Source organism: Chlorocebus sabaeus, chromosome 6 (assembly GCF_047675955.1).
Source record: "Chlorocebus sabaeus isolate Y175 chromosome 6, mChlSab1.0.hap1, whole genome shotgun sequence".
Taxonomy (NCBI): domain Eukaryota; kingdom Metazoa; phylum Chordata; class Mammalia; order Primates; family Cercopithecidae; genus Chlorocebus; species Chlorocebus sabaeus.
Window position 1 is genome coordinate 12587724 of NC_132909.1, and position 27442 is coordinate 12615165.

At 51.8% G+C, this 27442-nt stretch overlaps 1 protein-coding gene across 3 annotated transcripts in view; it reads right to left on the reverse strand.

Annotated features, from left to right (window-relative positions):
• Nucleotides 1-27442, reverse strand: part of MARK4 (microtubule affinity regulating kinase 4) — a 54730-nt gene that overhangs the window by 20606 nt on the left and 6682 nt on the right. For 2 of the 3 annotated variants that reach the window (XM_037991821.2, XM_037991822.2), the window contains exons 2-12: nt 25904-26104; nt 22107-22160; nt 21906-21954; nt 20556-20621; nt 20395-20465; nt 18776-18832; nt 12896-13132; nt 6152-6271; nt 5554-5653; nt 3269-3378; nt 3018-3177 (exon numbers count right to left, since the gene is read on the reverse strand). In XM_037991821.2, the coding sequence (XP_037847749.2) occupies nt 3018-3177; nt 3269-3378; nt 5554-5653; nt 6152-6271; nt 12896-13132; nt 18776-18832; nt 20395-20465; nt 20556-20621; nt 21906-21954; nt 22107-22160; nt 25904-26104 (1225 nt within the window). Of the gene's footprint in view, nt 1-3017; nt 3178-3268; nt 3379-5553; nt 5654-6151; nt 6272-12895; nt 13133-18775; nt 18833-20394; nt 20466-20555; nt 20622-21905; nt 21955-22106; nt 22161-25903; nt 26105-27442 lie in introns of those variants that run through there. The other variant, XM_037991824.2, reaches the window with a different exon arrangement.

The window sequence follows — 27442 nt, forward strand, 5'->3', positions numbered from 1 at the left end:
TTGAGAAGTCGTCTCACTCTTATCGCCCAGGCTAGAGTGTAGTGGCAGGATCTCGGCTCACTGTAACCACTGCCTCCCGGGTGCAGGCAATTCTCCTGCCTCAGCCTCCTGAGTAGCTGGGATTACAGGTGCCTGCCACTACGCCCGGCTAATTTTTGTATTTCATTGTGGAGACGGGGTTTCACCATGTTGCCCAGTGGTCTCGAACTTCTGCGCTCAGGTGATCTGACTGCCTCAGCCTCCCAAAGTGCTAGGAATACAGGCATGAGCCAATGCGCCCAGCCTGGAAGGTGATTGCTAAAGGTTGTGAATTTTCTTTTTCGGGGTAATGCAAATGTTCTGAAATCACTCATCATGTAGATGTACAATTCTGTAAATATATTAAAGCCATTGAATTGTGCACTTTTTAATTTACTTTTTGAGGTGAGGTATCACTCTGTCACCCAGGCTGGAGTGCAGTGGCGCGACCACGGCTCACCATGACCTCGATCTCCTAGGTTCAAGTGGTCTTCCTACCTCAGCCTTCCAAGTAGCTGGGACCACAAGTGTGCACTACCACACTTAATTTTTAATTTTTTGGGGGGCAGGGGGACAGAGTCTCGCTCTGTGGCCCAGGGTGGAGTGCAGTGGCATGATCTCGGCTCACTGCAACCTCCACCTCCCAGGTTCAAGCAATTCTCTGCCTCAGTCTCCCGAGCGGCTGGGACTACAGGTGCCCGCCACCATACCTGGCTTTTTTTGTATTTTTAGTACAGATGGGGTTTCACCATCTTGGCCAGGCTGGTCATGAACTCCTGACCTTGTGATCCGCCCACTTCGGCCTCCTAAAGTGCTGGGATTACAGGCGTGAGCCACCGCGTCTGGCCAATGTTTAATTTTTTTGTAGAGACGGAGTCTTGCTTTGTTGCCTAGGCTGGTCTAGAACTCCTGGGCTCAAGCGATCCTCCTGCCTCCTGCCTCCAGCCTCCCAAAGTGCTGGGATTACAGGTGTGAGCCACTGTGCCCGGCCTGAATTGTGCACTTTAAATGGGTATGTTGTTTGGGATATGAATTTTAACCTTAATAAAGCCATTTAAAAAAATAGCAGAGCCGGGCACAGTGGCTCAAGCCTGTAATCCCAGCACTTTGGGAGGCCGAGACGGGCGGATCACGAGGTCAGGAGATCGAGACCATCCTGGCTAACACGGTGAAACCCTGTCTCTACTAAAAAATACAAAAAACTAGCCGGGTGAGGTGGTGGGCGTCTGTAGTCCCAGCTACTCGGGAGGCTGAGGCAGGAGAATGGCGTGAACCCGGGAGACGGAGCTTGCAGTGAGCTGAGATCCGGCCACTGCACTCCAGCCTGGGCGACAGAGCGAGACTCTGTCTCAAAAAAAAAAAAAAAAAAAAAAAATAGCAGAGAGGGTTAAAATTTGATGAGTGTGTGGGTTAAGGTACCTCTTGGAAGTTTCTATGCATAATGGGTGCTGATGATGGGTGTATCCATTTTTTTTTCTTTTATTAAAATTTTTTTGAGACGAGGTCTCTCTGTTGCCCAGGCTGGAGTGCAGTGGTGTGATCTCGGCTCACTGCAACCTCGGCCTCCCAGTTTCAAGCAGTTCTCCTGCTTCAGCCTCCCGCGTAGCTGGGATTATAGGCACGCACCAACACGCCTAGCTAATTTTGTATTTTTAGTAGAGACAGGGTTTCACCATGTTGGCCAGGCCAGTCTTGAACTGCCTACCGCAGGTGATCCGCCCACCTTGGCTTCCCCAAGGAATTACAGACGTAAGCCACCGTGCCCGGCCCAGATTTAAACTCAGACTCTCTCTTAATTTTCTGCAGCAGATGAGATGTCCGTCAGTTGCAGAATGTGGGGTATAATCAGCTGTCTGCCCAGCCCTCTTCCACTAGGAAGAGCCTCCTTCACTTCAGTGTGGAGGCAAAGCCAGAGGGCAGGCTCTCAGCAGCCACTTTGTACAATGTGTCCTCCTGTGCCCCAGTTACAGTGGATTAATTCAAACTGGACTCTGATATCAGAGCTTCATCCTGGACCAAAGAGATTCCAGCTGCCATTTCGACTGGTCTCTAAGGCAAGAAATCGGGGGCAAAGTGCAGTGGCTTACGCCTGTAATCCCAGCACTTTGGGAGGCTGAGGTGGGCAGATCATGAGGTCAGGAGTATAAGAGCAGCCTGGCCAATGTGGTGAAACCCTTCTCTACTAAAAATACAAAAATTAGCCAGGTGTGGTGGCAGGTGCCTGTAATCCCGTCTACTCAGGAGCCTGAGGCACAAGAATCGCTTGAACCCGGGAGGCAGAGGTTGCAGTGAGCCAAGATCACGACACCGCACTCCAGCCTGCGATACAGAGTGAGACTCTGTCTCAAAAAAAAAAAAAAAAAGAAAAGAAAAAAAAGAGGCTGGGCACGGTGACTCACACCTGTAATCCCAGCACTTTGGGAGGCTGAGGGTGCATCATGAAGTCAGGAGTTCAAGACCAGCCTGGTCAACATGGTGAAACCCCGTCTCTACTGAAAACACAAAAATTGGCTGGGTACTATGGCAGGCACCTGTAATCCCAGCTACTCAAGAGGCTGAAGCAGGAGAATCGCTTAAACCCGGGCGGCAAAGGTTGCCGTGAGCCGAGATCACACCACTGCATGCCAGCCTGGGGGACAGAGTGAGACTCCATCTCAAAAAAAAAAAAAAAAAATCAGGGAGCTAAGAGATCAGGAAAAAAGATAGGGTGAGATAAGTAAGAGACAAAGGAAAAACCACATAAGCAGAGAGGAAGCAGGACAGAGAGTGTCTGCTCTGGGTCCGGCTGCTTTTCTGGTTTTAATCCCTTCCTGAGCCTGGCTGTGCACTCCTGCCTCCAAGTTCCGTGCAATGCCCTGTGTCTTTATAAGACATTCCTCCCTCTCTGCAGTTAGCTCCAGTGGGCTTCTGTGGCCTGCCAATCAGAGAACCCTGACATAACTGTAAGTCTGGGCCTTGGGGAGGAGGAGGGCGCGTGAGGGCGTGCGGCTGATACTCACAGAAATCGCTATGCCTGCGCTGACGGTGGTAGGTGGAAGAGGAACTCCGTTGCCCTTTGCTGTGGCTGGTGCCTTTGCTGGAACTTGTTCCATTGGTGGTGTCGCTGGGCGCCCGCACCCGTGCCAGGGCCAGCCCTGGGGCGCCCCGGTCCCCACCCTCCTGTGAGAGGATGACAGATGAGGCTCTTCTGCACCCCAAGTCCCTCCACCCAGGCATCATGCACTCCCAAGGGCCCCTGGCACCCTCTGACCTCAGTCTTCCTGCCCAGCAGGAGGTAGGTGGCGGTCACTTCGTTGTACTTCTGGCTGGTCAAGGCCTCTTTGATTTCTTCCCGTGTGTAGCCCATACCCACCATCACCTCTGGGAAGCGGGGATAGAGAGAAGGTTCAGACTTCCAGAAACTTTAACTTCTACCCATTTCTCTTTTTTTTTTTTTTTTTTTTGAGACGGGGTGTCACTCTGTCACCCAGGCTGGAGTGCAGTGGCACAATCACAGCTCACTGTAGCCTCGGCCTCCCCAGGCTCAGCTGATCCTCCCACCTCGGTTTTTGTATTTTTAGTAGAGACAGGGTTTTGCTATGTTATCCGGGGTGGTCTGAAATTCCCGGGCGCAAGCAATCCACCCACCTGGGCCTCCCAAAGTGCTGGGATTACAGGCATAAGCCACTGCACCTGACCCACTTCCACCCATTTCCGTATCATTCAGCGGTGTCTGCTCTTTGACCTGTCCAGTACCCATCCTCAAGGCCTTCCCAACAGCACGCTGATTTCCTCTGAAAGAACATTCTTGGCCGGGCATGGTGGCTCACGCCTGTAATCCCAGCACTTTGGGAGGCCGAGGCAGGCAGATCACGAGGTCGGGGATCTGGACCATCCTGGCTAACACAGTGAAACACCATCTCTACTAAAGATATGAAAAAATTAGCCAGGTGCGGTGGTGGGCACCTGTAGTCCCGGCTACTCAGGAGGCTGAGGCAGGAGAATGGGGTGAAACCAGGAGGCAGAGCTTGCAGTGAGCCAAGATCCCGCCACTGCAATGTAGCCTGGGCAACAAAGTGAGACTCTGTCTCAAAAAAAAAGAAAAAAAAAAAAAGGAAAGAGAAAGAAAGAAAGAAAGAAAGAGAGAGAGAGAGAGAGAGAGAGAGAGAGAGAGAGAGAGAGGGAAAGAAAGAAAACATTCTTTCCGCTCAGATGATGTGGATGGCCCCCCTGCTCCAACCCTAAGGCAGGCAGATAACCCAGGTCTGGCTAATTAGTGTGTTCTACACCCAAAGCCACACTGACTGGTTCATTGCAGGCATGTGACCCAGATCTGCTTGCCTCCTGGGGTGACAGCAGCCTGGCAAAAAGCTACCATAGAAAACATTCCCCAAAACTGTCTCTGAGCACCTGGATTCAACTATGCCTGAAGGCTGCATACTCTATTCATTTTAGTTATGTGACAGAATAAATTATCACTATTAGGTTAAACCATACAAAATTGGTGGTACTGACAACTTTAAACCAATAAAATGGCAGTTTCAAATGGTTCAACTTTTTGTTGTGTTCAACCTATTAATATAATTAGGTTGATGCAAAAGTAATTCTGGATTTTGCCATTTAATGGTAAATAGCGTAATTATTATTATTATTATTATTTTAGATGGAATTTTGCTCGTTGCCCAGGGTGGAGTGCAGCAGTGCGATCTCAGCTCACTGCAACCTCTGCCTCCCGGATTCAAGCAATTCTCATGCCTCAGCCTCCAGAGGAGCTGGGATTATGGGTGCCCGCTACCACACTCATCTCATTTTTATATTCTTAGTAGAGACGAGGTTTCATCATGTTGGCCAGGCCAGTCTCGAACTCCTGACCTCAGGTGATCTGGCAACCTCAGCCTCCCAAAGTGCTGAGATTATAGGCGTGAGTCACTGTGCCTGGCCCTTTTTCCTTTTTTTGAGACAGGGTCTCACGCTGTCGCCTGGAGTGCAGTGGCATGATCATAGCTCACTACAGCCTCAAATTGTTGGGCTCAAAGGATCCATCTACCTCAGCTTCCTGAGTAGCTGAGACTACAAGTGCACACCACCACAACTGGCTTTTTATTTTTATTTTTTTGTACAGACAGGGTCTCCCTGTGTTGGCCAGGCTGGTCTCCAACTCCTGAGCTCAAGTGATTCTCCTACCTCGACCTCCCAAAGAGCTGGGATTACAGGCATGAACCACCTCGCCTGGTCTCTTTTTATGTCTTAATATCAAAGTGAACACGGGCCAGGTGCAGTGGCTCACACCTGTGATCCCAGCAATTTGGGAGGCTGAGGTAGGCAGATCACCTGAGGTCAGGAGTTAGAGACTAGCATGGCCAACATGGCAAAACCCTATCTCTACTAAAAATAACAAAAATTAGCTGGGCATGGTGGCAGGTGCCTGTGGACACAGCTACTTGGGAGGCTGAGGAACAAGGATCTCCTGATTCTGGGAGGTGGAGGTTGTAGTGAGCTGAGATTGAGCCACTGCACTCCATCCTGGGTGACAGGATGGCTCTCCCTGACCCTCACCGATTCTCTTGGTGTCCCCGAAGTCCTCCTCGGGCTCTGTGTATGGCTTCAATTCCTCACCCTCATAGCCGATGTTGATCCATTTGTCTTTCATGATTTGCTGCAGGCATCAGGAGCAGGGAAGGGGGAAGACAGGTGTTAGAAGGAATCATACAGCTTCCCACCTCCCAGGGGCCCCTAGGTGGGGCTACCTGCCCTGCCCCAAACCTCCGAGGCCTAACACCCAGTATTGTGGGCTTCCTAAGAGATAGCGCCTCCTGGGCCTCCCTCTCCCCCGCGTCCCCTGCCAGAGCCTCCTGATGCCACCCTCCCTCCTCCGCATCATATGGGTCCCTGGCACCCTGTAATCATCCTAGGAGCTCATTAGCTAATTACTGGCAAGGCGGGGAGTGGGTGAGCCTGTCGGGGGGGTGGCGTCAGGACAGGCCCGGGAGCTTTTCCCTGGACGGCCTGTCTACCCCCACTCACCAGCACCAGGTCTTAGGTGGGCACGGGAGAGGAAAAACGTGTCAAGAAGGCTTTTGTGGGTGGGGGCAGGCAGAGTTTAGGGGAGTCAGGAGACAAGAAGGGCCCCCGCTGGCTGTGAGGCTGGGCTCACCTCGAGAGTACAGCGTTTAGCTGGGTTCAGCACCAAAAATCTCCGCAGGATGCTCTCACAGTCTGTTGACATGTAGAAAGGGACCCGGTACTTCCCTCTGAGGACTCGCTCCCGCAGCTCCTGCAGGGAGGGGGTTACTGGAGGAGGGGGGTCTGCCTCGCCCCCCACCTATTACACACACACATGCGCACGCACGCACACACATACACGCACTGTGACACACATACACACACACACACACACTACACACGCACACACACACACACACATACACACACACAGACACACAGACACACACACATACTACACACATACACACATATACACACACACATACACTCACACACACACAGACACACACACACACCTTTGTCCCAGCCCCTTTGATAGAAGTGACAGAAGCTCTGAGTCCCAGCTCTTGACAAGGCAGGCAAAACCCCATTCCTCTCTCCTGACCTCAGTTCCCTATCCATAAAATGGGAACATCATACGGACCCTGCAATTAAAAAAAAAAAAAAAAATTCTTGGCCAGGCATGGAGGCCAAGACGGGAGGATCGCTTGAGCCCAGGAGTTCAAGAACAGCCTGGGCAACACAGGGAGACCTCATCTCTACAAAAAATAAAAAATGACCTGAGCATGGTGGTGCACACCTGTAATCCAAACATTTTGGGAGGCCAAGGGAGGGGGATCACTTGAACCCAGGAGTTCAAGACCAGCCTGAACAACCAGTCTGCCTCTACAAAAAAAACAAAAAACAAACAAAAAATTTAAGCTACCTAACTTTTCATTCAGAGGCAAACTTGCAGAGAAAGTTTATTCTCTGGCCAGGCACGGTGGCTCACATCTGTAATCCCAGCACTTTGGGAGGCAGAGATGGGTAGATCGCCTGAGGTCAGGAGTTTGAGACCAACCTGGCTAACATGGTGAAACCCTGTCTCCACTAAAAATACAAAAATGAGCTGGGTGTGGTGGTGGCTGCCTGTAGTCCCAGCTAGTTGGGAGGCTGAGGCACGAGAATCGCTTAAACTCTCAGGAGGCGGAGGTTGCTGTGAGTTGAGATCACGCCACTGCACTCCAGCCTGGGTGACAGGGCAAGATTCCAACTCAAAAAAAAAAAAAAAAAAAAAAAAAAAGGAAGTTTATTCTCTAAGTCAGGTAAGACAGAGGTAGGTAAGTGAGTCAGCCACTGGGGCCTCAGTCTCCTTGTCTGTGAAAGGGATTACAGGACCCACTTCACATGCTTGCTGCCAGGTTACAAGTGAGTTAATATCTGTAAAAATGTGGCCAGGTGCTGTGGCTCACGCCTGTAATTCCAACACTTTGGGAGGCTAAGGCAGGTGGATCACCTGAGGTCAGGAGATTGAGACCAGCCTGGCCAACATGGCGAAACCCCATCTCTACTTAAAAAAAAAAAAAAAAAGAGCCAGGTGTGGTAGCGGAAGCCTATAATCCCAGCTACGCGGGAGGCTGAGGCAGGAGAATCACTTGAATCCAGGAGGCGGAGGTTGCAGTGAGCCGAGATCGCGCCACTGCACTCCAGCCTGGGAGACAAAGCAAGACTCCGTCTCAAAAAAAAAAAAAAAAAATGTAAAATGCTTACCACATGCCTGTCCCAGAGCCAGCGGTATGTAAATACGAGATTCACTCAAGGGCAAGGAGAAGACCCTGCTGCCCCTCCTGCCTTCCCATCTCTCCCCTCCCCAAGCCATGCCTGTTGTCCAAAGACATACTCCTCAAGGCCATTCATGGATTTATCTGATGGCTTTCTCTTTAAGGGCCATTTATGAGAGGCCCTACCAAAGCTGTGAAAAATCAGATAAATCCATGGCTTGGCAGACCAGGGGGAGTATAAAAAACGGCAACAGCCAGGCGTGGTGCCTCATGCCTATAATCCCAGCACTTTCGGAGGCCGAGGGGCGAAGATCGCTTGAGCCCGCGAGTTCGAGACCAGCCTGGGCAACACAGTGAGACTCCGTCTCTACAAAAATTACAAAAATTAGCCAGGTGTGGTGGTATATGCCTGTGGTCCCAGCTACTCGGGAGGCTGAAGCAGGAGGATTGCTTGAGCCTGGGAGGTTGAGGTTGCACCACTGCACTCCAGCCTGGATGACTGAGTGAGACCTTGTCTCAAAAAACAAACAAACAAACAAACAAACGGAGGGAGGCAGAAAACCAGTAGGAATGAAGTGAGCGTTGGGGGTCAACAGGACTCCTTTGGGACAGGGTCCTCTGCTGGGGCGTTCTCCTAAAATGGCTGAAAGATGCCCATGCCTGGGGAGCCTCTGCAGATCATAAAGGGCTATTAATATTTAATGTGAATCACTTTCAGGACACTTACCCCTTAGCAGGCAGTGTTCTAAGTGCTTTATGCATATTACATCAATTTTCACAACACCACGAAGCCCAGTTACAATGCCCGCTTTCCAGACGAGGAGCTTGAGGCCCGGAGGGGTTTGGCCACTTGTCCCAGAATTGCACAGCCAGAAAGTGGCAGGGCCTTGGCTCTGGAGCCTGTGCTGTGTGACCACCATGCCACACTGCCTGTCATGTGCTGGGGAGCAGCAGCTATCAGGCCACCACTGCCACCTCCAGCGCAGCTCCCAAGCATGATGCTGTGGCCGGATGCCAAGCTGCAGCGAAGGGCTTAACATATGCAGACGAGCTGTAAGCAGACGCTTTTTTTTTTTTTTTTTTAAAGAGACAGGCTCTTGCTCTGTCACCCAAGCTGGATGCAGTGGTGTGATCATAGTTCGCTGTAGCCTGGAACTCCTGGGCTCAAGCAATTCTCCCACCTCAGCATCCCAAGTAGCTGGGACTACAGGCATGCACCACAATGCTCGGCTAATTTAAAAAATATATTTTTTTGGTAGAGATGGGATCTTGAAATGTTGCCCAGGCTGGTGTCAAACTCTTTTTATTTTTTTGAGATACAGTCTTGCTCTGTCGTCCAGGCTGGAGTGCAGAGGTGCAATCTCGGCTCACTGGAGCCTCTGCCTCCTAGGTTCAAGTGATTCTCCTGCCTCAGTCTCCCAAGTAGCTGGGACTACAGGCGTGCGCCGCCACACCTGGCTACTTTTTGTATTTTTAGTAGAGACGGGGTTTCACCACGTTGGCCAGGCTGGTCTCGAACTATTGACCTCCGGTGATCTGCCCGCCTCGGCCACCCAAGGTGCTGGGATTATAGGCGTGAGCCACCGCACCTGTCCTCAATACTCTTAATGTCTTCATCTTTTTTTTTTTTTTTGAGATGGAGTCTCGCTCTGTCGCCCAGGCTGGAGTGCAGTGGCTGGATCTCAGCTCACTGCAAGCTCCGCCTCCCGGGTTTACGCCATTCTCCTGCCTCAGCCTCCCGAGTAGCTGGGACTACAGGCGCCCGCCACCTCGCCCGGCTAGTTTTTTTTGGTATATTTTTAGTAGAGACGGGGTTTCACCGGGTTAGCCAGGATGGTCTCGATCTCCTGACCTCATGATCCCCCAGTCTCGGCCTCCCAAAGTGCTGGGATTACAGGCTTGAGCCACCGCGCCCGGCCAATGTCTTCATCTTATAGGTGGGGAAATTGAGGTTCAGAAAAGGACATGTCCAAGGTCACTCAGAAAGGAACTGACAGAGCTAGAACCTGCCTCTTCTCAGCTGTGTGCCTCCTTTGCCCAGCAAAGCCAGGGGTGCCTGGTGGGAACACCAGAATGGCAGAAAGTGACAAGGGCCTGGGGCAGGTGAGACACTGGCCTGGCCCTTCAAAATGGTCTCTTAGCTTCACGCTTGAGGCTCAGAAAAATTATTCTGTGACAGCACCTCCCTACCCCAGGCTTCAGCTATGGCTGGAGTTTCCCAGGCTTTTTTGTTTGTTTGTTTTGTTTTTTTGAGACAGAGTCTTGCTCTGTCGTCCAGGCTGGAGTGCAGTGGTGTGACCTCGGCTCACTACAACCTCTGCCTCCCTGGTTCAAGCGATTCTCCTGCCTCAGCCTCCCGAGTAGCCAGGATTACAGGTGTGCGCCACCACACACAGCTAATTTTTGTGTTTTTAGTAGAGACGGGATTTTACCATGTTGGCCAGACTGGTCTTGAACCCCTGACCTCAGGTGATCCGCCCGCCTCAGCCTCCTAAAGTGAGATTACAGGCGTGAGCCACCGTACCCGGCCAGGAGGCTGTCTTGAATGAGCACTTTGCATCCCAGATCTCAGCCAGTCCTTAAAAATCACTGCCACAAGGTTGGTATCATCTTTTTTTTTTTTTTTGAGATGGAGTCTCGCTCTGTCACCTAGGCTGGAGTGCGGTGGCGCCATCTCGGCTCACTGCAAGCTCCGCCTCCCGGGTTCACACCATTCTCTGGCCTCAGCCTCCCGAGTAGCTGGGACTACAGACGCCCGCCACCACGCCCAGCTTATTTTTTGCATTTTTAGTAGAGACGGGGTTTCACCATGTTAGCCAGGATGGTCTCAATCTCCTGACCTCGTGATCCGCCCGCCTCGGCCTCCCAAAGTGCTGGGATTACAGGTGTGAGCCACCGCGCCCGGCCTACAGGGTTGGTATCTTTATGATCCTCATTGAACAGCAGGTGAGACTGAGGCTTAGAGGGGTTGGCTACTTGGCCAAGGCCACTGCGAAGAAGGGACTCCCTCCTCTTCATCACTGAGGGCTCTGCTTTGATGGTCTGTCCCCTGCAAGTATTTCCCTAACTTTCCAATCTCAGATCACAGTACGTGCTCCTCATGCACCACGCAGAGCAGGGCAGAGCGTCCCAGCTGCAGAATTCCTGCCCCAATGCACCCCAGATTCCAATCGAGAGGAAACACCAGGCAACCCAAATTGAGGGACGTTCTGCAAAATTAACTGGCCTGAACTAATCGATAATGTCAATGTCACGAAAGACAAAAGAGAGGCTGAGAACTGTTCCGGATGAAAGGAGACACAAGAGATGGCGCAGCTAAATGCAACTCGGGGACCCGAGTGGATCCCTGACTGGGAAAAAAAATAGCTGCCAAAGACATTCGTGGGATGATGGATGAAATCTGAGTATGGGCCATGGGGTAGAGGCCAGGATTATACCACTGTTGTATTTTCTGTATGTCACCATCAACAGGAAAACGCCCCTGGTCTCAGGAGAAAACCCGCTGTCGCCTTTAGGGATAAAAGGACACAGTGTCTGCAACTGTCAAATGTCTCATCAATACCAATGACGGCAGCAAAGATCATGTGCAAATACAGACAGATACAGCAAATGTGGACACAGGCCAGCGATTGTGAAGCTCCTGAAACATACCATGTGTTATTCGCTCTATTGTTGCAACTTTTCCATAGATTGGCAATGGTTCAAAATAAAAAGTTCAAAGGAAAAAAAAAAAATAAAGCAAGCAACAACTCAGCCCACACCTCCACCCTCTTACAATATTCCCCCACCCCGCATAGCACTGGCCAGCATCTGATACCGTATCTAGTTCGCGTATTTGTTTTGTTAGCTGCCTGGCTCCAGTAGGAATGTTAGTCTGAGAAGACAGGAATTGTTTTGTTTGAAGCGAAGGGCACAATTCGATGGTTTTTAGTATACGCACGGAGTTGTACGATCATTACTACATTCAATGTTATTTATTTATTTTTTTGAGACAGAGTGTCGCTCTGTCACCCAGGCTGGAGTGCAATGGCGCGATCTCGACTCACTGCAACCTCCGCCTCCCGGGTTCAAGCAATTCTCCTGCCTCAGCCTCCCGAGTAGCTGGGATTACAGGCGCCCGCCACCACGCCCAGTTAATTTTTGTGTTTTTAGTAGAGATGGGGTTTCACCATGTTGGCCAGGCTGGTCTTGAACTCCTGACCTCAAGTGCTGGGACTACAGGTGTGAGCCACCAGGCCGGCCACTACATTCAATTTTAGAACCTTTTTTATCACCTCAAAAGAAACCCTGTACCCTTTAGCAATCAGCCTCCAAATCGCTTCTCCCCACCAGCCTCAGGCAACCAGTAATCCACTTTCTGTCTCTATGGATTTGCCTGTTGTGGACATTTCACATTAATGGAATCATACACTCAGTGGCCTTACGTGACTGGCTTTTGTCACTTAGCACAAGTTTTCAAGGTTCACCCACGGCGTAGCACATATGAGGACAGGGTTTTTTTATTTTAAAATTTCTTTTTGGAGACAGGGTCTCCCTGTGTCACCCAGGTTGGAGGGCAGTGGCACGATCTCAACTCACTGCAGTCTTGATCTCCCAGGCTCAAGTGATCCTCCCACATCAGCCTCCCAAGTAGCTGGGACTACAGGCGTGCGCCATTATGCCCGGTTAATTTTTGTATTTTTTGTAGAGACAGCATCTCCCTATGTTGCCCAGGCTGGTCTCGAACTCCCAGGCTCAAGTGATCCTCCCGCCTCTGCTTCCCAAAGTGCTGGGATTATAGGCATGAGCCACCGCACCCAGCCAAGCAGGAGTTTTTGTTCTCGCCTTACATGCAAAGCCCAAAACAGAGCCTGACACAGAGAAGTGGGCCATAAATATTAGTTCAGTGAATGGATGAGTCAGGATTTGAACTCAAGCCTGCTGGCTGCAAAGATCATGCCCTTAACCCCGGCATGGCACAGTCCATCCGGCTGGCCTCACTGCAGAGGGGACTTGAATCCTGCCTGTCCCGTCTGTCCATGGGAACTCAGGCCAGTCCCACCACTGAGGCCCTCTGCAGGGGAGGTGTGTGGGGGATGGGGGCCTGACTGTTGGGAGGGGCTGACAACCCCGCACCCAGCCCTGCCCAGTACCTTGAGGTTGTGCCCGTCGAAGGGCAGGGAGCCGCTGACGAGGGTGTACAGGATGACTCCCAGGCTCCAGATGTCCACCTCCGGCCCATCGTACTTCTTGCCCTGAAACAGCTCCGGGGCAGCGTATGGGGGGCTCCCACAGAACGTGTCCAGCTTTGAGCCCAGTGTGAACTCATTGCTGAAGCCAAAGTCAGCGATCTTGATGTTGGCCTCGGCATCCAGCAAGAGGTTCTCAGCCTGCGGGGAGAGGAGGAGAGGGACTCGAGGCCAAAGCACTTCGTGGACGTGGGAGGCGGACAGGAGCACAGGCTCCAGGGTTGGCCCACAGGGATCAATTCTTGGGCCTGTCCCTTACTCTCTGCCTGACCTTAGGTAGTGACTTTACCTCACTGAGCCTCAGTTTCCTCATCCATAGAATGGGGATAATCTTAGTCCCTACTTCATAGAGTAGTTTGAGAATTATGAGTTAATCCGCATAGAAAACCTAGCACGGGCTGGGCACGGTGGCTCACCTCTGTAATCCCAGCACTTCGGGAAGCTGAGGTGGGTGGATCACCTGAGGTCGGGAGTTCAAGACCAGTCTGACCAACATGGAGAAACCCTGTCTCTACTAAAAATACAAAATTAGCTGGGCATGGTGGCGCATGCCTGTAATCCCAACTACTCAGGAGGCTGAGGCAGGAGAATCACTTGAACCCAGGAGGCGGAGGTTGCAGTGAGCCGAGATCACGCCTTTGCACTCCAGCCTGGGCCACGAGAACGAAACTCTGTCTCAAAAAAACATAAAAATAAAAATGAGCGCCGGGCGCGGTGGCTCAAGCCTGTAATCCCAGCACTTTGGGAGGCCGAGACGGGCGGATCACAAGGTCAGGAGATCGAGACCAGCCTGACTAACACGGTGAAACCCCGTCTCTACTAAAAAATACAAAAAACTAGCCAGGCGAAGTGGCGGGCGCCTGTAGTCCCAGCTACTCGGGAGGCTGAGGCAGGAGAATGGCGTGAACCCGCGAGGCGGAGCTTGCAGTGAGCTGAGATCTGGCCACTGCACTCCAGCCTGGGCGACAGAGCGAGACTCCGTCTCAAAAAAAAAAAAACAAAAAAAAAAACAAAAAAAAATTAGCCGGGCGTGGTGGCAGGTGCCTGTAGTCCCAGCTACTCGGGGGGCTGAGGCAGGAGAATGGCGTGAACCCCGGAGGCGGAGCTTGCAGTGAGCTGAGACTGCGCCACTGCACTCCAGCCTGGGCGACAGAGCTCCATCTCGCGGGGTGGGGGAAGAAAAAGAAAAACTAAAACAGTATTTCATACCCAGTGAACACTATGGAATATCACTATTACCCTGTGTGGTCTGCAGAGCTGGGGGTCTTCAGGTAATCTCCTGACTCTCTTGGAGCCTCAGGTTACCCAGCAGAAACAAAATAAGGCCTGATTGCTCAAGACCCAGGAAAATGAAAGCAATAATTTAATCCTGGTTGCATACCTACCATGCACTGGGCTCTGTTGACTATCAATTATAACAGTGTCCGTCTGCATAATGTGAAGGTGAAACTACAGACTCTTGGAGAATTCCCGCTGCAAATCCCAGCTCCACCACTTACTCGCTGTGGGACTTTAGGTGGGTTACCAGACCTCTCTGTGCCTCAGTTTCCTTGTATGTAAACCGAGGGTGATCCCGACACCTGCCTCAAGCACTGTTGTGGGTTTAAGCGTAAAGTGCTCACAGCAGCCCCTAGAACACAGTCAGTGATCAGTAAACATTTCCTAGCCGGACGCTGTGGCTCACGCCTGTAATCTCAGCACTTTGGGAGGCCAAGGCAGGCGGATCTCCTGAGGTCAGGAGTTCGAGACTAGCTTGGGCAACATGGTGAAACTCCGTCTCTACTAAAAATACAAAAATTAGCCAGGTGTAGTGGCGGGCGCCTGTAATCCCAGCAACTCGCAAGGCTGAGGCAAGAGAATCGTGTGAGCTGAGACTGCATCACTGTACTCCAGCCTGGACAACACAGTGAGACTCTATCTCAAAAATAAATAAATAAATAAACGTTCTGTATTATTATAAAGTTTTGTCTATTTTTTTGTGGCATGCAGTCTTACAATTGCCATTTCACAGGGGAGGAAACAGAGGCTCAGGGAGGCCAAACCTCATGCCCATTGCAAGAAAGCAGCAGAACTAGAATCTAAACAAGGCCACCCATTTCCACAGTGCGTAGAGGAAGAAGCCTCCAGCCTTCTGACTACAAACAGACGCACAGTTCCACCTTTCTTTTTTTTTTTTTTGAGACGGAGTCTCGCTCTGTCGCCCAGGCTGGAGTGCAATGGCCGGATCTCAGCTCACTGCAAGCTCCGCCTCCCGGGTTTACGCCATTCTCCTGCCTCAGCCTCCCGAGTAGCTGGGATTACAGGCGCCCGCCACCTCGCCCGGCTAGTTTTTTTTGGTATATTTTTAGTAGAGACGGGGTTTCACCGGGTTAGCCAGGATGGTCTCGATCTCCCGACTTCGTGATCTGCCCGTCTCGGCCTCCCAAAGTGCTGGGATTACAGGCTCGAGCCACCGCGCCCGGCCAGTTCCACCTTTCAAAATGTTACCCGCGTCTGGTCCATCCCAACTGCGGTCCTTCCCTCGCCCAGGTCACCAGCATCCCTGGCTTCCTCCCAGGTCTCCCTATGTCTCCTGGTTTATTTCTAGACCACACTTCCCCAGCTCCTGCCCCAATAAAGGCCCAAACCCTACAAAGACACACCAGAGAGCTCCTCTCCAAACCTGAATCTAATAGCATCTGCCTTGCTCAGGGCTTTTATATATATATATATATACACACACACATATTTTTTTTTCTTTTTGAGATGGAGTCTCATTCTGTCACCCAGGCTGAAGTGCAGTGGCACAATCTCAGCTCACTGTAACCTCTGCCTCCTGGGTTCACGTGATTCTCCTGCCTCAGCCTCCCAAGTAGCTGGGACTACAGGTGCATACCACCACCCCTGGCTACTTTTTTTTTATTTTGCCTGAGGTGAGGTGATCCGCCTGAGGTGGTGTGAGCTGCCACGCCAGGCCAGGGATTACATTTCTCTTCCTGCCATTTGAGGCTCCGCAATCCAGCCCAAAGTTCACATTTGGGTTGGTCCCCTTGATTGGTACCCCTGGTGTACTAATAGGACCCCAAAATCATGTTAGCTGCTTTGGGGACCCTCCACCAGGGGGCGTACGACCTCCAGGTTAATCATGGAAGCCTCTAAGGTGCTGCCTCCAGGGCTGTGTGGAGGGACACCCTGGCCTAGCGGAAGGAAGTCAAGAGAGGGTTAGCACTTCAACCTCTACAGCAATTTGTTTTTTGTTTTCATTTTTTATTATTTTTCTTTATAATAGATTTTCTTTATAAAGATGCACTTTCTGTTTTCAAATTTTTTATTGTTGTTTTTAGAGACAGGGTTTTGCTCTGTCACCCAGGTTGGAGTGCAGTGGTGCAAACATGGCTCCCTGTAGCCTCAACCTCCTGGGCTCAAGGGATCCTCCTGCCTTAGCCTCCCGAGTAGTTGAGACTGTCACAGGCATACGACCTAATTTTTTTCTGTTTTTTTTTTTTTTTTTTTTTTTTTTTGAGATGGAGTCTTGCTCTGTTGTCCAGGCTGGAGTGCACTGGCATGATCTCAGCTCACTGCAACCTCCACCTCCCAGGTTCAAGCAATTCTCATGGCTTAGCCTCTCAAGCAGCTGGAATTACAGGCACACGCCATGACGCCCAGCTAATTTTTGTATTTTTAGTAGAGACAGAGTTTCACCATGTTGCCCAGGTTGGTCTTGCACTCCTGGCCTCAAGTGATCTACCTGCCTAGGCCTCCCAAAGTGCTGAGACAGGTGTGAGCCACTGCGCCCAGGCAAGCTAATTTTTTACAATTATTTTTTGTAAAGATGGGGTTTTGCTGTGTTGCCCAGGCTGTTCTCAAACTTCTGGGCTCAAGCAATCCTCCCACCTCAGCCTCCCAAAGTGTTGGGATTACAGGTATGAGACTGTACCTGGTCCTGCATAGGAATTCGACTGTGGAATTTTGCGTCTTTAGAATCTGATAATAGCTTTTAAAATGGGGTTTGTGGCTGGGCGCAGTCGCTCACGCCTGTAATCCCAGCACTCTGGGAGGCCAAGGCGGGTGGATCACCTGAGGTCAGCAGTTCGAGACCAGCCTGCCCAACATGGTAAAATCCTGTCTTCACTAAAAATACAAAAATTAGCCGGGCATGGTGGTGCCCATCTGTAGTCCCAGTAACTCAGAAGGCTGAGGCAGGAGGATCACTTGAGCCCAGGAGTTCAAGACCAGCCTGGGCAATGGAGTGAGACCTTCATCTCTACAAAAAAATTAAAAATTAGCCAGGCTTGGTGGCTCACACCTGTGGTCCCAGCTACTCAGGAGGCTGAGATGGGAGGACTGCTTGAGCCCAAGAGATCGAGGCTACAGTGAACGGTGATGGAACCATCACACATCAGCATGGGCAAGAAAAAAACATAACAAAACAGCAAAAGCAACCCAGTCCTTCCTCACAGATAGTTCCAGAAGCACTTCCTTAAAGCACTTACGATGCCGTCTAGCACACAGGTGCTCACAAAACCACAGTCAAGACAATGGGATTTGAGCCAACCAAACGTTAAGCCACCTGGTCTTGGAGCGGGAGGCGAGACATGCAGTGGAAGGTATGGAATGGGGACCCTGGGGCCACAGGTACTCGAGGAGGCTGCCCGGCTCAGCTCCTACAAGCAGCTGGGCTGGAGCCCCGTTGAGTCCCTTCCCGCCTGGTACTGGCCAAAGTGGTTTTTCTCTCAAAGTCCCTTCTGGGACTGGGCGCGGTGGCTCACATCTGTAATTCCAGCACTTTGGGAGGCTGAGGCAGGTGGATCACGAGGTCAGGAGTTCAAGACCAGCCTGGCCAACAGGGTGAAACCCTGTCTCTACTAAAAATACGAAAATTTGGGCCGGGCGCGGTGGCTCAAGCCTGTAATCCCAGCACTTTGGGAGGCCGAGACGGGCGGATCACGAGGTCAGGAGATCGAGACCATCCTGGCTAACACGGTGAAACCCTGTCTCTACTAAAAAATACAAAAAAAAAAACTAGCCGGGCGAGGTGGCGGGTGCCTGTAGTCCCAGCTACTTGGGAGGCTGAGGCAGGAGAATGGCGTAAACCCGGGAGGCGGAGCTTGCAGTGAGCTGAGATCCGGCCACCGCACTCCAGCCTGGGCGACAGAGCGAGACTCCGTCTCAAAAAAAAAAAAAAAACGAAAATTAGCCGGGTGAGGTGACAGGCACCTGTGATCCCAGCTACTCGGGAGGCTGAGGCAGGAGAATCGCCTGAACCCGGGAGGCAGAGGTTGCAGCCAGTTGAGATGGGGCCACTACACTCCAACCTAGGCAACAGTGTGAGACTCTGTGTCAAAAATAAAAATAAAAACAAAGCCCCTTCTCAAGTTCTCAGATACCCTGCAGGCAGAGTGACTCGGGCTCTGCAACCTAAATCCTCTAGGAGTCCTGAACGTCCTAAGGTCTGAGAATGCCAAGGTCCCAAAGGCTCTGAGAGCGACAAACCCCTTATCACGTCCCAGCGTCCTTATCCAACAGCCCTGTAGCATCCAGGGCCGTTCTGGGACACTTTGTTTCTCCCCGCTTTGTTCACTCCTCCTGTCCCCTCCTCCCCATCCGCTCCCCCATCTGCTGGCCTTGTTTCTGCCACAAAAGCTTGGGAAAGGGTCAAGGGGGTGCTGGGTGCGGAGGGAGGAGCAGGAGGAGAAAAGGGCCGGGGGAATTTGCTGGAGACCACGGGAGCCATGGAGCGGGGGGGCAGGGAGAAGTCTGAGGGCTGAGCTGGGGTCCCCGAGGTCACAGCAGGGCGGGGCTTACCTTCAGGTCCCTGTGTACAATGTTTTTCTGGTGACAATAGTGCACAGCCGAAACGATCTGGGAGGGAGGGGGAAGGTTGGTTATTTGTGGCTCCCGAAACCCTCAGCCTCCCTCAGCAGACTATGAAACCACTCACAACCGAGCCCCAGGCCTCCCCAAGGCACAGCCTGAGACCTGAGGCCTCGCACCCCGATTCAGTTCCAGCAAGAGGTGCCCGTGGAATCCGGGCAGACACACACCTCCCACAGGACACCCCCATGCCCAGGGATGTCGGAACCAAGGCATGGGGACCAGCCTCTCTTGACCTTCACATCTGGAAATTCCCATGAGGATATCCCGTACCTGTAGATAGACACGCTACCCCAACTCACCAGGGCTTACGGCCCTTGAGTTCAGGACAGCTGTGTCAAGGCAGCTAGACAGTCCCGAAGAGACACCCTCACACCGGCACATCTGCTTACCCCTCACGCCCTGGCACCCTCACACCTGCATCTCCTCTTACCCCACACACCTGGCACCTTCACACCAGCACATCTGCTTACCCCTCATGCCTGGACACCCTCACATGTGCATCTCCTCTTACCCCACACCTGGGTGCCTTCATACCTGCACGTCCTCTTACCCCACACACCTGAGCACCCTCACGCCTGCATGTCCTCTTACCCTATACCTGGGCACCCTCACACCTGCATCGCCTCTTACCCCACACACCTGGGCACCCTCTAATCCACATCTCCTCTTACCCCACACACCTGTGCACCCTCTAACCCACATCTCCTCTTACCCACACACCTGGGCACCCTCACACCTGCATCTCCTCTTACCCCCCACACCTGGGCACCCTCTAACCCACATCTCCTCTTACCCCCCACACCTGGGCACCCTCTAACCCACATCTCCTGTTACCCACACACCTGGGCACCCTCACACCTGCATCTCCTCTTACCCCACACACCTGGGCACCCTCTAACCCACATCTCCTCTTACCCCACACACCTGGGCACCCTCACACCTGCATCTCCTCTTACCCCCCCACCTGGCCCCCTCCCACACTCTTATACACCTGGGTGTCTTCACTGCCACACACCTGGAAACCCATACATCTGGGCACTCACACACCCGGGCACCACATACCGGCATGCCCTGGTACCTACAAACTTACACAACCACCCCTCGGCCCCTTCTTGCCCATCTACCTGGGGTGCCCTACACCCTCTTCCCCACACACCTACATACCTGGACACCCACATACCTACTGCCCACACATCTTCTGAATCACACTCTGGCACACTCACACCTGGCACCTTCGTGCCCCCTCACCCACACACCTATGCACTGGGCACACCCACATGCCCCACACAAGAAACACCTGCCCACCGGGGCGCCTTCATGTCCAAACATCCTCTCACCCACCCAAAGGGGCACCTGCAAACCTACATCCGGATGCCCTCACATCTGGACGACTGCATGCCCAGCACACCCAGCTCTGCACCTTCACCCCTGCCCGGACTTAAGCCCCACCCCCAGGTCGCTGGACAACCTAGACCATGCCCAGCTCTCGGACACCCTTCCCAGGGACCCAGGCTCCCCGTCAGCCCCACCCTCAGCCCTGCCCCAACCTGTCGGAACTTGGCTCGAGCTTCCTTCTCCTTCATGCGGCCATGCGACACGAGGTAGTCAAACACTTCTCCTGCAGGGCAGAGGCCGAGCGGGGTCAGGATCAGGTGCAGGGGCAGGGGGAGGCAGCACAGGGGCAGGGTGGAGAGGGTGGGCGGCTCACCGGCACTTGCATACTCCATCACCAGGTACAGCGTCTTCTCAGTCTCGATCACCTCGAAGAGCTTCACTACAATGGTTGGGAACAGTGTAGGGGGTTAGAGAGAAAGAGCCCCTCCTAACCCGTACTTGGTAACTATGCAAAAGGCCAACCATAATACCCACCCACCCCCCACTCAAGAACACTCAATGGCTCCCTACTGACAGCAAGATCTTCTAAACTCCTCACCCACCTCTACCACCCTTTTTGTTTTATTTTGTTTTGTTTTGTTTTTTGGAGACGGAGTTTTGCTCTTGTTGCCCAGGCTGGAGTGCAATGGCGCATCTCTGCTCACTACAACCTCTGCCTCCCGAGTAGCTGGGATTACAGGCATGCACCACCACGCCCGGCTAATTTTGTATTTTTAGTAGAGACGGGGTTTCTCCATGTTGGTCAGGCGGGTCTTGAACTCCCAACCTCAAGTGATCTGTCTGCCTCGGCTTCCCAAAGTGCTGGGATTACAGACGTGAGCCACCGCGCCCGGCCACCCTTTCCACTTTCTCTCTCACAAGAATGCCGGCTCTATGAGGCCAGAGATTTGTCTTGTTTTCTTCCCTGCTGTGTCCCCAGGGTCTGGCACACAGCAGCCACTCAATCAACAGTTACTGAGTAAATGAATGAATGCTGCAGCCACATCCACGCAGAGCTAAACTCCGCTTCTCTCACTAAAGACCCCTCTCTTCCCGCTCTGCCCAGTGATAATGACAGTGAGGATGCTGATGCTGGTGGAAATAATCGGACCAAGTCCCATAGCTCAGCCCAAACTAAGCATTTTGGACGCATGATCTTTGTCAATCCTCACAATGACCTGGTAATAGGCCCTCTTATCATCCCTACTCCAGAAAAGAAAATAGAAGCTCAAGGAGGGTTAAAGTGACTTGCCCAAGGTCACACAGCAGTGATGCAACTATGAGAAACCAGGTCTCTAACTCTTTTTTTTTTTTGAGACAAAGTCTCGCTTTATTGACCAGGCCGGGGTGCAGTGGTGTGATCTCGGCTCACTGCAACCTCTGCCTCCTGGGCTCAAGCAACTCTGCCTCAGTCTCCCAAGTAACTGGGATTACAGGCACCTACCACCACACCCTGCTCATTTTTGTATTTTTAGTAGAGAGAGGGTTTCACCATGTCGGTCAGACTGGTGTCGAACTCCTGACCTCAAGTGATCCACCAGCCTTGGCCTCCCAAAGTGCTGGGATTCCGGGCGTGAGCCACTGCGCCTGGCGGGTCTCCAACTATTCTAACCACTGCCACCACCCCCAACTCCTTTGCAAGTGTCTGGCTGGTGGCCTGCCCCTGCGCCCGTTCCCTCCTCACCGATGTTGGGGTGGTTTAGGCCCTTCATGATGCGGACTTCTCGGAACAGCTGGGTGTGGCCAGAAAGGAAGACAGAGGAGAGTGAGGGTGGGTGGCTTGGGGGATCCTTTCCCCAGCCGGGCCCCCGCAGGAGGGGTCAGGTGGGTCACCCGGCTGTCCCGGAAGCCTGGCTCCTGCTCTCCCCCATCTTCCCAGCCTCACCTTCTGCAGGCTGCTGGGATTCAGCTGGGTTTTGTCGATGATCTTGATGGCAACCTACAGGGGGAGGAAAGGAGGAGGGAAGGTCAAGGTACCACAGGCCCCACTGGGCGTGGTGGCTCAGGTCTGTAATCCCAGCATTTTTGGGAGGACCTAGGCGGGAGTATTACTTGAGGCCAGGAGTTCGAGACCAGTCTGGTCAACGTGACAAAACCCTGTCTCTCCTAAAAATACAAAAATTAGTTGGGTGTGGTAGCGGGCGCCTGTAATCCCAGCTACTCGGGAGGCTGTGGTGGGAGAATCACTTGAGCCTGGGAGGTGGAGGTTGCAGTGAGCCAAGATGGCGCCACTGTACCCCAGCCTGGCCCAGCTCAGATCACCCTAGGATATCCTTCCCTTGCCCCTCTCCCGGAAGAGCCCTCACTCTGGGCTATACCCAGTGGATGGGGAAGTTGGGGACTCAGGACCCTTGCACAAGCTGTCCTCACTGTCTCCACGCCACCCTCACTTCTGCAGAGAAATAGCCTTATTCCACAGCAGGGCCTGGCTGACGCTGCTCCAGAGCTGCCTGAGTGGATGTGGGCATGGCCAAGACCTTGAGGGGATCCCTTTGTGACAGCACCGCAGATCACTCGCCCATCACATCTTTGTTTTGAACAAACGGACAGTGGAATAAATAACAACTGGCTAACATGTACTAAGTCCTCACTCTACCAGGCCTATGTGCTTTACTAATGAGAACTCTTAATCCTCACAACAACCTGTGAGGTAAGTGCTAGGATTATCCCTCCCATTCTCCACACCCACCCCCTCTTTTGTTTTTTCAGAGGCAGAGTCTTGCTCTGTTGCCCAGGCTAGAGTACAATGGTGTTACAGTGGTGTCATCATAGCTCACTGCAACCTTGATCTCCTGGGCTCAAGTGATCCTCCCACCTCAGCCTCCCAAGTAGCTGGGACCACAGGCACATGCCACCAACACTTGGCTAACAGGATTATCCTCATTTTACCAACAGAGAAACTGAGGCACAGAGCTGTTGAGTCACTTGGCCAAAGTTACATGGCTAGTAAACTGTAGTAAGTTGTGGACCAGATTTGAATTTACGCAGCACGATGGAATCTACCTTTTAAATACAACTTTTAAAACAGCTTTGAGATACATCATGGGAAGGAAATCAGAATGTCATTGAACTCTCCTTATACTTCGTTTGCAGTGAAACTTTTTTTCTTTTTCTGAGATAGAGTTTCCCTCTCGTTGCTCAGGCTGGAGTACAATGGTGCCATCTTGGCTCACAGCAACCTCTACCTTCCGGGCTCAAGGGATTTTCCTGCCTCAGCCTCCCGAGTAGCTGGGATTCCAGGCATGCGTCACCACACACAGCTAATTTTGTATTTTTAGTAGAGACAGGGTTTCTCCATGTTGGCCAAGCTGGTCTTGAACTCCCGACCTCAGGTGATCCGCCCACCTCAGCCTCCGAAAGTGCTGGGAATACAGGCGTGAACCACCGCACCCGGTCTGCAGTGAAACTTTCATTTTATTTTTAAAACAGAGATGGGGCCAGGTCCCTCTCAGAAACCCCTGGAACCAGATCCACATACAGGGAACCATGTGTTCTTCATGGAAGAGGGGGCCCCTTAGCTTTCCTCATATTCTCACGAATGGGTTTTTAAAAATTTTATCAAACACTTTTCATGCCAGTATTGAGACGATCATATGGTTTCTCTCCTTTAATCTGAGAATGTGGTGAAGTACATGAATAAATTGTCAAAGGGAAAAGAACTTTGCATTCCTAAGATAAAGCCAGCTTCGTCATCACACAGTTTTCTTTAATTGATTTGCCAGGTTCTGTTTGTTAATATTTTGTATAAGATTTTTGTACCTATGTTTACCAGATTGGCCAGTAATTTTGTTTCTTGTCTGGTTTTGCTCTTAAGGACAAACTGGCACCTAAAAACCTATCGGGCAGTGAAGTTCTTTCTTTAGTCTCTGGAAGAACTGGCATAAAATGTGAACATCCGGTAGAATTTGCCCATAAGACCATCGGGGCTTGGTGTCTTTTGCGTGTATGGTGTAGACAGTGTGAGGGCAGGAGAGAGTCCATCCAAGGCAGGATAATTCATTCCAATCATTTCTCTAAAATTGAAGAAGGGGTGGGGAAATCATGAAATCATCCACCATTCTTTTTCCTCTAAGTGAGTTAGAGACCTCGTATCTAGGCTGCAAAGCCTGTGTGGGCCCTTTTCGCAAAATGTCGCAATACTCAGCACAGATGCCTGCTCTGGAAGAGGAGGTGGGGAGAGTGAGGCTGTGTGTAACTGAGAATACAACATAAATAAACCTACTGTGTTCTCCAGATCACAGGAAGATTTCAAGGAACCAAAGTCTACCCTTAAAACAGACAGGCAGCTCAGGTTTATTTAACTTTACTTTTCATTTTTAATTAATTTACTATTTATTTTTGAGATGGAGTCTTGCTCTGTCATTCAGGCTGGAGTGCAGGGGCACAATCTCAGCTCACTGCAGCCTCCGCCTCCTGGGTTCCAGTGATTCTCCTGCCTCAGCCTCCCAGGTAGTTGGGATTACAGGCACGCACCACCGCGCCTGGCTAATTTTTGTATTTTTTTTTTTTTTAGTAAAGATGGGGTTTTGCCATGTTGGCCAGGCTGGTCTCGAACTCCTGACCTCAGGTGATCCACCTGCCTCAGCCTCCCAAAGTGCTGGGTTTATAGGCATGAGCCACTGCACCTGGCCAATATATTTTTTTTTTTTTTTTTGAGACAGAGTCTCACTCGTGTTGCTCAGGCGGGAATACAATGGTGCGATCTTGGCTCATTGAAAACTCTGCCTCTGCCTCCTGGGCTCAAGCAATTCTCCTGCCTCAGCCTCCCAAGTAGCTGAGATTAGAGGGGCCTGCCATCACTCCCAGCTAATCTTTATATTTTTAGTAGAGATGGGGTTTTACCATGTTGGCCAGGCTGGTCTTGAACTCCTGACCTCAGGTGATCCACCCGTCTCGGTCTCCCAAAGTGCTGGGATTATAGGCATGCGCCACCACACCCAGCTAATTTTTGTATTTTTAGTAGAGACAGGGTTTCACCATGTTGGTCAGGCTGGTCTTAAACTCCTGACCTCAAGCAATCCACCTGCCTCAGCTTCCCAAAGTACTGGGATTACAGGCGTGAGCCACCGTGCCCAGCCCTCTTTTATTTTTATTTTTTGAGATAAGGTCTCACTCTGTTACCCAGGCTGGAGTGCAGTGGTGAGGTCACACCTCACCGCAGCTTCAAACTCCTGAGCTCAAGTGATCCTCCGGCCTCAGCCTCCCAAGTAGCTGGGACCACAGGCACGCATCACTGCACCCAGCTAATTTTTTAAAAATTTTATTTATTTTTTAGTAGAGACAAAGTCTTGCTATGTTGCCCAGTCTGGTCTCAAACTCCAGAGCTCAAGCAATCCTCCTACCTTGGCCTCTCAAATTGCTGGGATTACAGGTATAGCCAACGCATGCAGCCATAGCTCAGGTTTATCTACAAAAGCTGCATGCATCCTTAGCAATGCACACATTGGACTGCCTGTGATCTGAGATCTCCCAGCAATTTCAGGGATACCTGAAATTGGTTCTCTTCTCCCACGGGGGTGGTTCTGGGAACATCAGGGATATTGTGACCTGCCCCATAGAGAGTCGGGAACTTAACTGAGGCCGTAAAGCAAACCCAGGGCCGATCCCGACCTCTATCAACGTACCCCGAAGACCTGGTCCCGAAGGAAACTGCCCCGAGCCCCACCCTGTGCCCATACTCACCTCCCGACCAGTAAGGATGTGCCGAGCCAGCTTGACTTTGGCAAAGTTGCCCTTCCCGATGGTCCTCAGCAGGCGGTAGTTGCCCACGTGGGGCTGCTCCTCAGGACAGGAGGCGATGGAGTTCCGGCAACGGGCACCCAGTGAGCGGCTGGACCAGGACGGGCCTTTGTCCGAGGAGCGGCCACTGCCCAAGGTGCCATGCTGGGCGGGGGAGATGCAGCATGAGCTATCCAATCCCACCTTCCGTGGCACCCGTAGGCTGGTGCAGTTAACTTGAGGCCTGGCTACCGACCCCTTTGTGGCCCTTTTCAAACTCCGGTCACAGACAGCCAAGCATCCTTCATCTTTCTCTACAAAAAGATGCCTCCAGGAACAAAAGCTCCCGTGTCCCCCAAATCTGCAACATCCAGGACCCCAGGCATCAGACCCCTTCTTCAACCCTCACTGCAGTCTGACTACTACCAACTTCATCTTTTTTTTTTTTCTTGGGATGGAGTCTTGCTCTGTCACCCAGGCTGGAGTGCAGTGGCACAATCTCAGCTCACTGCAACCTCCGCCTCCAGGTTCAAGCCATTCTCCTGCCTCAGCCTCCCGAGTAGCTGGGATTACAGGCGTGCACTATCATGCCTGGCTAATTTCTGTATTTTTAGTAGAGATGAGGTTTCACCATGTTGACTAGGCTGGTCTCAAACTCCTGACTCAGGTGATCCACCTGCCTCAGCCATACGGATTACAGATGTGAGCCACCGCATCCAGCCCCAACCTCCTTTTCTAATTACACACATACCTCAGAGATATTGCAAGTTTGGTTCCAGACCACCATAATAAAGCATATATTGCAAAAAAGCAATGCACAGAAATCTTTTGGATTCCCAGTGCATATAAAAATTATGGGCCAGACAGCCGGGAGCGGTGGCTCACGCCTGTAATACCAGCACTTTGGGAGGCCGAGGTGGGTGGATCACAAGGTCAGGAGTTCAAGACCAACTTGGCCAATATGGTGAAACCCCAGCTCTACTAAAAAAAAATACAAAAATTAGCCAGGCATGGTGGCAGACACCTGTAATCCCAGCTACTCAGGAGGCTGAGGCAGGAGAATTGCTTGAACCTAGGAGGCGGAGGTTGTAGTGAGCCAAGATCTCTCTACTGCACTCCAGTCTGGGTGACAGACTGAGACTTGGTCTAAAAAAAAAAAAAAAAAATAGTCCAGGCACGGTGGCTCACGCCTGTAACCCCAGCATTTTGGGAGGCCGAGGCAGACAGATCATGAGGTCAGGAGATTGAGACCATCCTGGCTAACATGGCGAAACCCTGTTGCTACTAAAAATACAAAAAACTAGCCAGGCGTGGCAGCTTGCACCTGTAGTCCCAGGTACTCAGGAGGCTGAGGCAGGAGAATGGCGTGAACCCGGGAGGCGGAGCTTGCAGTGAGCCGAGATGGCACCACTGCACTCCAGCCTGGGCAACAGAGCGAGACTCTGTCTCAAAAAAAAAAAAAAAAAAAATTATGGGCCAGGAGGGGTGGCTCATGTCTGTAAT